Source organism: Sparus aurata, chromosome 2 (assembly GCF_900880675.1).
Source record: "Sparus aurata chromosome 2, fSpaAur1.1, whole genome shotgun sequence".
In the NCBI taxonomy this organism is placed as follows: domain Eukaryota; kingdom Metazoa; phylum Chordata; class Actinopteri; order Spariformes; family Sparidae; genus Sparus; species Sparus aurata.
Genome location: NC_044188.1, coordinates 18,620,742 through 18,630,602, shown reverse-complemented (window position 1 = coordinate 18,630,602; position 9,861 = coordinate 18,620,742). Strand labels below are relative to the sequence as shown.

At 42.9% G+C, this 9,861-nt stretch overlaps 1 protein-coding gene across 2 annotated transcripts; it reads right to left on the bottom strand.

Annotated features, from left to right (window-relative positions):
- Positions 1 to 1,561: 1,561 nt before the first annotated feature.
- LOC115568501 (mRNA decay activator protein ZFP36) lies at positions 1,562 to 6,905 on the bottom strand. 2 transcript variants are annotated; one of them, XM_030395821.1, is made up of 2 exons: positions 6,655 to 6,905; positions 1,562 to 4,581 (listed from the first exon to the last, which is right to left on the bottom strand). In XM_030395821.1, exons 1-2 carry the CDS (start codon positions 6,706 to 6,708, stop codon positions 3,325 to 3,327), a joined length of 1,311 nt encoding a protein of 436 aa, XP_030251681.1. In that variant the 5' UTR covers positions 6,709 to 6,905; the 3' UTR covers positions 1,562 to 3,324. The 2 variants fall into 2 exon arrangements, with proteins under 2 accessions (XP_030251681.1, XP_030251690.1); XM_030395830.1 differs by lacking the exon at positions 6,655 to 6,905 and adding an exon at positions 6,470 to 6,558.
- Between the last annotated feature and the right edge of the window lie 2,956 nt (positions 6,906 to 9,861).

Sequence of the window (9,861 nt, the reverse complement as noted above, 5' to 3'; positions counted from 1 at the left end):
CAGCTGTTGGGCGGAGTGGAGAAAGCGGAGAGGTGAGGGGATGTTAATTGAAGGAAAGGAGAGGAACAAAGTGAGGGAGGAAGGATGGATTCAGTGGAGGCAGCGAGGGATAAGGGAAATGGGTGGGAGCCGAGGATTGATCAGATTAAACCCCAAACAAAAGACTTCTTATCTCCACATGAAATCTCAATGGCATGACTACACACTGACACACACACACACAAAGTGTCTTGCTGTCCTACGGCAGACTGGCTGTAACAGAATGACGGAACAATAGCTGCTTAAATCGATTTTCTTTTTAATATGGAAATGTGTAGAAAGGCAGGAAACAGAAGAAACTTTCAGAAGAAACAGTTCACGTGTTATTAACGCTTTAAAGTTTACTCTGTCTTATTTGGTGCAGTCATCTAAAAAAAAGAACCGCAGATTTTCTTCCAGGTGAAAAGAAAGAAAAAGCCCGGTATTGAGAAACAACCAGCGGCGCTGGTCTGTAAGCGCATTGTTCAAGCAGAAGCTGCACCTCACTGTCAGTATGATTCATTTCCTGCTCCACAGGTGCAATTTCACCAGGAAGTATGAAGGTTGCGTTGGTGTTTCACTCTTGTATAGTGTCACTTGTGAATGGAAATAAAAACTCTGGTCAATAAGTACTCTCAAACTGAATGATGTGAATGAATGCTGACGTTATCCTTTAAAGCTTTATTTACTGTATTTTTCAGCAGTATAAAGCATCATATTCTCACCAATTTCTTCCCAGTGTGGCAGTGATTTTTCAAGTTTGCAGATAAACTGAAGCATATAGCTGCCTTAAGAGTATCACGTAAAGCACTATACAAATAAAACTTAATGTTACATTATTGTGTCCTCCATAGCAATTATGTGTATAATTACCCATCACGTCTGTAGTTTCAGTTTTATTCTGAAAAAAATGCATGTCTTCACCGAATAATGGTGAGTGTCCCTACAAAGTCATTAAGTGCCAACGTTTTTAGGTTGGTGGGTATTTGGTCTTAAGTTCTCTCAGCAATCAACTATCTTTCTCAACAATCGCCTTCCCTACCTTTAAGTGAAATGAGTCAAATTCCTTTACACAAAGCTCAAAACAAGACACGTAAGACATACATTTTTGTCCCCAGCTGCTTTGTTACTTTCCAGGAAAACATAATCTTATCATCACTCAGTCTGAGATGATCAACTTCACAGTAAATTCACCAGGTTCATCATCGCTTTTGACATCGCGTGCAGACCGAGTTAACCTCAACAGTGCAGGCCCACTGGGGGAATGTAATCTACGATGAAAACCATAATGACAGTTCACTGGTTTCCTGCTTGCTTCCTCCCTTCCTGCACCTTGCACCGAAAACGTCACTAATGTGTCAACTTTGTTGCAAATATACTCCAGACAGCATAAGACATACATACGACTACGCAGAAAGTTCAAGGAAATGCGCACGAGTCCCGTAACTTCTGTTGCATCAGCACCTCAACACAAGGTTTCAGTTACCTGCGGAGGATTGAGTGAAACCCATGAAGGTGATCAAAAAAAAACAAGCTGAAAGTAAACAGTCAGTAAAAAAAACAACAACTTTATTTCCAGTACAAAAAAAGCAAAAAGCAAAACAAATATATTAAACTTGATACAAGCATTAACAACTCAGTCCTCTATAAATACGTTAAAATAAATTAAAGAAATTAATTTACTAAAGATTATCACCTTTAACACTAAACAGGCCTCAAACATGTTGATGAAAAGGCAATTTTTAAATAGACCAGTAACAGCATGGTGTCTGTTCTCCTAACCAGCTACATCATAAACACACAAAACAGCCCAGTAAAACTTCTATAACGTTAAGCATACATACCGTTACCCTACAGAACGCTGGACCTAGCTCAGTAGGGCAACAGGCCTGGGCGCACAGTTCACTATATGTGACCAGGACGCTACACATTCGTAACAGTACAAAACTGTAACAGGAGTCAATACTGAAGGAGATATGAAATAAGGTGAGTGGGGTGAGAGGCACAGAACCATGAATATTTATCAAAAATGGAACGTTGGTGCTGCCTGTCGATGAGGGAGGGGGGGAAAAGCCACTCCTGGGAATGTTTAAGATCGTCTAAAATACAGATCGGCAACACAAAGTTGTTTTTAGGTAGCATGCAAGAGGTAAACAGGACTTTCATCAAACGGTTGCATGACACAATAAGGTGATTTCTAACTCAAGCCATGTTCAAATTAAATCAGTTTAACGAAACAAGATGCAGAAGAACGTGACGGCATCTCACTTAAGGCGTTTTTGGTCCATCTTTATTGCTCTTTTGCAATGCTAACTGTTTGTGCCAATGCGCATAACGACACTAACAAATTAGAGATATGCCACGGACATCGGATTTGTAAAAGTCTGATCAGGCACACTTGGGCTTTGTTGTTCGGTTCAATCTGAGTAATCGAAGCTTACATTTGGTTGTTTGGCACAAGAGACAAAGAACAGAGAACTCGCACTAACTTGCTTGATTAAAAAAAACGAAAACAGACTCTCACCCCTTGTCACATCTCTCCTAACAAACCAGCTTCAACAAGGTAACATGGCCTGTTCAATAACGCTACAGGCACTTCAGTTGTTTAAAACATTCAGGTACAAGGCCAGTGATCTTAACATGACCTCAAGACTGTAGTTGTGAGGGGGAAAAAAAAACATACTTCACTAGCTTATAAACAATACTGTGGACAATTAGTGGCAAAACAACAATTCATAAACAAAAAGATCACATTGTGTGTTTGTACCACTGTAATCAAAACGTCTGAGCTACAAAACAGATGTCTTTGGCTTTGTCACATTCTTTAGATCACTCACAAGATGATGTCATATAAATGGTGTGGTTGGACTTGAAAAACAGGAGGCACTCATCGGCCAATCACACTGATTACATTATCTTTGCCATCTCAACGTACAGTTGTGATAAAGCATCAATAACTTTCAACGCTATTAAACTTCTCTCTTGATATGAACGCCGTTTTGGTGGCAACACACATTTTAGTTTCGGTATCACTGTGGCTTCCCTTACGCATGTATGCCAGTGACATTTTAACCACATGAATCTAACAGGCCAATCTCTCTGAGCGTTAACAGTCAATCACAAAGTCTTTGTTTCCTTTGACGCCACACAGGTGCAAGGAACGTGTGAGGTCTCAGTCCAGTAGCTATGTGTAGTAGGTGTGCATTTATAAGGGTCGTGTGTGTGAGCATTGTGTGTGCAGCATATACTGAGTCTCGACAGAGTATTCAGGGTCTGCTTGTCGAATGTGTATGTCTGTGTTCCAGTCTAAAGGCAGAACCCAGTGGCATCCTCAGGCACGGAGAGCTGACTGAATACTGCCAGACGTCTGCCGCTGGCATCGATGATGCCTCCGCAGGAATCTGAGCCACTGAGCGAGCTGGCAGAGCTGCTTCCGTCCTGATCCTGATCTGACAGAGAGGTGTAAGACAGGGATCTTGCACCTAATGGTCCTGGGAAGACTCCGATTGCACTGGGACTCTGTCTCAGAGAAGGGGAGGCGTTCGGAGATGGCCCACATGGAGAACAGCCGGAGTCTGGGGAGGGTAGGAATGGAGAGCGGGTATCTGTTGTAGCGGCCTGGCCCATGGGGGGCTGGTACTGGTGGGCAGGGGAGGCCTCGAAGGCAGAGTTCATCTCCAGGAAGGCATGAGACAGGAGGTCGGTAATGTCGGCGCAGGAAGGAGGTGAATCTGATGGAGCACATGTGAAAGAACCATTGGCAGGAGGAGGATGAGCAGTAAGGGCAGGCTGAAGGGGCTGCTGGGGAGCAGAGGGAAACCCAGCGAAGCTGAAGCTCTGTCTGACAAGAGGAGGTCTGTGCAGGCGAGAGGAGGAAGGTGGCTGCTGAGTAATGCTTGAGGAGGAGGAAGAGGACGAGGAGGAACGAGAGAAGGAGGCGTGCTTCTTTTCCTCCTCATTGTTATGGACAAAGTGGCAGCGCATACCGTATGGGCAGAAGCCGATGGTGTGAAACGTGCGACACGGCTCGGTTTTGTATTTAGGATGCCGGTTGAGATCCCGCAGCTCGTCCATCCCGTGAGCGAACTGACACTTCCCCCCATACTTGCACAGGCCACTCTCAGTGAAAGATCGACACAGTTCAGTCTTATAACGCGATGAGGAAGAGGAAACGGAGGAGGTGGATGAGGAGGAGCTGGAGGTCAGTGCAGTGGGGCTGATGTCACATTGGGAGTGCTTCATGTCAGCCCCGGGCCAGCCTAGACTTGCTGCTGTGGCGCTTCTGGTCTCTACCATGCTGATGGAGCGCTGGGCCAGGAAGCCCGCCTTGCCCCATTGGGTGGAATTGGCGAGCTGAGAGGGCAAAGGGCTTTCTGGCTGCTGCCCCCATTGATTGGAGGTCTGGAATACACCATCTGAAGGATCAGCAGGGAGGCAGGAGAGAGACGAGAGGGAGAATGATGTGTTGTTACGTGGCTGACCAAGATAACCTGGTGTTCTCATTGCCAGACTGAGGGGTGGTGGTGGTCTGTTCTGCTCCCTCAAATCGAGATTTAGTAGCTGCTGCAGAGAGAACAGACAAGAACACAACATTAGCCCGTGTGTTTTACAACTGAAATCCAGTAACAACGACCCTGTGGCGTGGTTCTTTGTTTCAGTGATTTTCGATTGGACAATATGTGAACAACTGGGCTTCAGATTAGCATTTACAAGGATGTAATTGTTTTTAGTTTCAACAACAACCATAGCAGGCAAGGTTTAGCTAATGATCTTGCTTGTTTACATATTATTTTGATTAACCTATCTAGTTTAAAGATAAGTTTAAACATTTCTGAGATTTCTGTTAAGTTTTAATGGAAAATCTGCCATTTCTCAGACTGAATAAATCAATGGTCTCATGGGTGATGGGTACTAAATACGAACATACAAGCAGTGATGGAATGTTACTAAGTGCAGTTTCTTATTTCATTGTCCTGGTACTTTACTTTACACTACACTACAACAGTTTGAAGGCAAATAATGTACTTTTTACAGACTACATTAATAACTTCATCAGTAGTTACTTTTCAGATTACGTGCTGCAATCAAATGAAATGAGTGCATATTTAAATCAACTTAAACAACAAACAAACAAACAAACACTCATTCCAATAAACAGAAAGGTCCCAATATCTGATCTGATAATTGGTCCAACCAGTAATTGATAAATCCAAAGTATTCATATGCATACATGTAAATATACATTTAATTTAGTTTTACTTGTACTTTTGAGAGTTATATTCCATTTTTGCCAGACAACTACTTTTGATACTGTATGACTTTTACTCAAGTACTACTTGTAAGAGTTACTTTTACCAAAATGGTATTTCTACATGATGTCTTTTACTGACGTATGACTTTTGGGTACTTACAACACTGCACACACATGTATAAAAACTTTTTTTAAACTTCTGTCAAACCCTGCAGATTGATGTTTTTGTTGCACTGTGCAGTCAGCAAAGACTATGAGTCACCCTCTTCCAGGGTATTTTACAATCAGACCATCTTTACTTTGTCTGATACAGATTTCCTCTCTCGAAAAGGGCGAAAATGAAAGTGAACATTAAGAACTCAAAGAGATAAGAGTAAATAGTGACGCAACGTTTGATGCAGTATAGTGAGCTCGAAAGACTTAGTTAAAACTCTGATGTGCTTTCATATGACAGATTATGGACTGACCACAGCATGACACATTAAAACCAATATTCATTTGAATTGCTACCATCTGAAAACGTTCATTTTTTTGGATTGCTGGATGGATTTACAACAGGTGGCCACTTGACACTTCTCACATAAACAGAGTCAAAACAGAGCAGCCAACTTTCCTCCCCTTTTAAAAAATCCACAGTAACAAGCTTAAAGAGACCCAACCTGGCATCCCACACACACACACACACACACACACACAACTGCATCTACTATTGAGATGAAAATAGGCTGCAACAGGCGACAGTGGGATGCTATGCAGATCGTGCAGTGTGCTACAGTGAGAAGAAAAGCATAAATGTACACTTTAAACCGTTAGCACGTTAACTGGCAACTTTTGATGAGCTAATTTCTGTTAGCTAGTTAGCTCAGATTTTTTTTTTTTTAAATCGGTGGTTATATTAACTTAAGTGGTGTTTTGACTGGACTTGTTGGCGTTATTTACCGTTAATAAAAGCCAGGCAGATTATTCACTTATGTGTTAAACGTATATTTGCCATGTTATCCAACCTCAACTGCGACCAAATCTCCAAGTTAGCTAGTTAGTGGATAGTTTAATGGGCCCCCATTGCGATGAATCGTAACGTTAACCCCCTACAACGCTTCAACTTTGTGTCAACTTGACTGATAACTCGTTAGCTTTCAGGTCCAGGCCGACTAACTTATCATAAAAAACAGACAAAAGCTCGACAAAGTCACCGTTTACCACCAAACTGTTAAAACGGCACAGCAACAGCATCCGCCAGCACAGAGTTGGAAACGATACAGCGAACAAAGTTAGCCAGAAAGTTAGCAGAGCAGCTAGCTAGCTAGGCTAGCAGGCTAACACCAGCCTCCTGACCTAGCCAACTTTTTTTTTCTGCTCAGCTTTTCTTCGCGCTCCGTTTTTACCTTGCACATCATCTCTTCCAGGTCCGTGAACTGGCTGAGGGGGTAAGAAGGCATTTTTTTCTTCTTCTTCTTAGCCGTGTTATCAAAAACAATCTTCGTCCGATCACGTCCGCCCCCGCAGTGATAGACGTGGGCAACTCGCTGGCATGAGTCGGTCAGAAGTTTCTAGTTTAGAGTGCGGTGCTAAACAAGCCGCAGAGCCAGACCACGTGTGGATTTAAAACCTAACACCGCTGCTAGCCACTCCCACGCCTCTGAGTCAGACACAAGTTGTTTTCAGCTTCACTCTCCAGACGCACCAGACCCAAATCCACAGGAGGAGAGGAGACCCGACTCAATAGAAAGTAGTGTTCAACTCCTTAAAAAGTTAAAGGAAGATGGTAGATCATGGTGGAAATCCTGTGTTTAAAGGTTTAGCTTAAAAGACACGACATCTAAAATACAGTTTCGTGACTGTATGAGTATGAGTGTGATGTAAATGGAAGATCTACCATCTCCGTACAATATTAACGCCATTGTTTTTGAAATGCTAAGTGGATTCAAGTTAACCGCCAAGATAATGTACTTAGCTAACTCTTTTTTCAAACACATCTGAGTACAGGAATATCATTTTAGTGATTTTTTTATTTAGTTTACAGAAAATTATTTACCATAAAACCTGTTTTAATACGTTCTTCTGTTCTGACTATGACTGCAGCTAATGAGTATTTTCATTATCGATTAATCTGAAAATTATTTGCACAGTCATCTTTTTATTAAGTATACAACATTAAAAAAAAAAAAAAAAAAATGCTTTTCACAATTTCCGAAGGGACGTCTTTTTGTCCAACAGAAAGTCAAAAGTAGAGGCTGGAACATTTTGCTTAAACGATTATTGAAATAATTAACTGATTATTGTAATAGTTGGCTTTTTTTCTTGCACTTCACAACTTTTTCAGCACACTGACTTAGCTAATGCTAATATTTCTTTGTATTAGTCTTCTCTGATATTTATGTGTATAGAGTTGAAATAATATAATCCCCTGTTATCAGAATAATTAGACTTAATGCAGTTTGCACTTTAAGGCCATTCTCCTGATATCTTGTGATTACATCTGCTGCTTCGTATGTCCATGAGACTCCCTCTAGAGCACAAATGTGCTTGTTCCAAATAATTTTAAGCCGGTTAACGTTAACTCCTCGGAGGGGACAGCGGACGTGCCAGTGGCGTTGCTAAAACGCACTAAAGAAAAGTTTTGAAACAAAGTGAGCCTCAAAAATCAGGGAACAGACAAACACAAACAGAAAAAAGGATAAAAAAGGAGCACAGACAGAAAACAGGAGGAGTGGAACACATGGGATGAAAAGAGAGCACGGAGACAGCCGAGCCCTGTGAGACAGACAAGGAGGAGTGAAGTCTTTGATTTCAAAGGCCGAAGTGTGAAAAATTCCACTGCAGAGCAGAGCCATGAGAATATCTGACAGTCCGTCTCACACAGACACACACAGGGCTGTCCCCATGTCTTCACATGTCCTCAAACTGAAATCTAAGACTGATCGCGACTAAACCCATGAACCCCGATACTGGAAAGTAGCAACCGACAATAAAGGCCTCGTTCACGGACCATCATCGTTAACACATTCGGTCCTCACAAAGATAGAAGTGAAAGAGCGCACCCACACAGGTCTGAGCGACGTTGTCACACCTCTGGGATCGTAAAGAGGATTGTGACAGCGTGCCCAGCAGCCTGACGACTTGGCAAACAGCTGGCTGCAACTGCAGGGAAATAAAACAGCTTTCAATCTGTTCTGTATAATTTAGTGCTTCTAGTGGCCTGGATAAAGAGATTTGAATATCACGTGTGTGTGTGTGTGTGCGTGTGTGTGGGGCGGATAAAAGCGACAAGCAAATTCACTTAAAGATGACAATGTACACCTTTTCTTCCCCTGGGCTTTTATGGCTTCAAAGCACGTCTGCAAGTTAGTTATTTATCCCTCTCGATGTTCCTATTCATTAAATTGTATCTACTAAGTATGAAAGAAGTAGGCTGTACATAAATGAAGTTCTGATATGTCCAAGAAAACGTCAGAAAGTTCTTGAAACCAGCTCCTTGGCTCTGAGCTGCTTCAGAAAGATGAGCTCAGCTGAGAACAAAGCCTGCCGAAAAAGCTTTGTCTTGGTCCGGCCAAGTGGTCACCATTAAGAGTGTGTGTGTGTGTGTTTGACAGAGGGTCTCCCCCTCACCCCAGCACTGATGATGTAATGCACAGGTCCACTCCACACAGCCTGAAGGTTTGCCTCGACCAGCTGTGTTGTGACTTGTGTGGTGCGTATATTTAGCTGAGCTGGGGTCACGCAGGCTTCGAATCTTGGGCGATCTCCTCTGCTCCTTTACTCTCGGTGGTTTCTATCTGCTCAGCTATCTTGGTTATTCATTCGGAGGCGTTTTACCCTCAAATGTGGGCCTTCAAGAGGTGAGGGCGCTCTCAAAACCGTCGGCCAATGTCAGGCTGTCGGTGAGCGTCTGTGGCCATAGATTTTTGCGGTGTGTCCTGCGTTATTGGCAGTCGCGTGTTGAGTCGGTCGCAGAGCCTGTCGGTGAGACAAAATCACCGCGATTGGCTGTTCGGCTTTGGGAATCAGTAGAAACAGAGGAGTAATGGAAACACATAGCGAAGGCCTTTTTGATCCTTTTGCTGTATTATCAAAGAAAAAGAAAACGTCAGGTCAATTTGCGATGTTTTGTCAGACATATTCTCAATCAGAAGTGGCTTTACCAGCTTGAGTGGTGTGAAAACAGAGTCTGCTTTTTCATGTTTTCATATCCACAGTCCTGAGTCTTCCAGTTTGCCTTTTTTTTAATGAATACAGGCACAGAAGTTGGCCATTGGCAGTAGTCCCCGCGGTGTGTTCAAGTGTAGCTTTTTGGCTCAGGTGGAGGCGAAGCAACAGTTGGCTTTGGTTGCCACTAGCTCTCTGATGACTGTTCAGTGTGTCTGGGCACTTATAAAAAAGAAATGAATGTTGAGAGCGGACGAACGACATGCGACAAAAGGTCCCAAGTCCAGAAAATCGGACGGGTCCACAACCCCTCCACGCATGTGGACAGCTTTCCAGACCACCTCCAACAGCTCTAAAGATCCTGGTGTGCATTTTTTGGCCGCGTTCTCTCCTGTATTTAACTGATCATATGACCCACGGTTCATTTAATGCCAAGTGTGAACAAG

Excerpts from the sequence above, each read along its gene's own strand:
- LOC115568501 (XM_030395821.1), bottom strand. The coding sequence starts at position 6,708 with ATGCCTTCTTACCCCCTCAGCCAGTTCACGGACCTGGAAGAGATGATG. Across the intron at positions 4,582-6,654 it reads TGGAAGAGATGATGTGCAAG|CAGCTACTAAATCTCGATTT; the intron begins GTAAAAACGGAG and ends TTCTCTCTGCAG.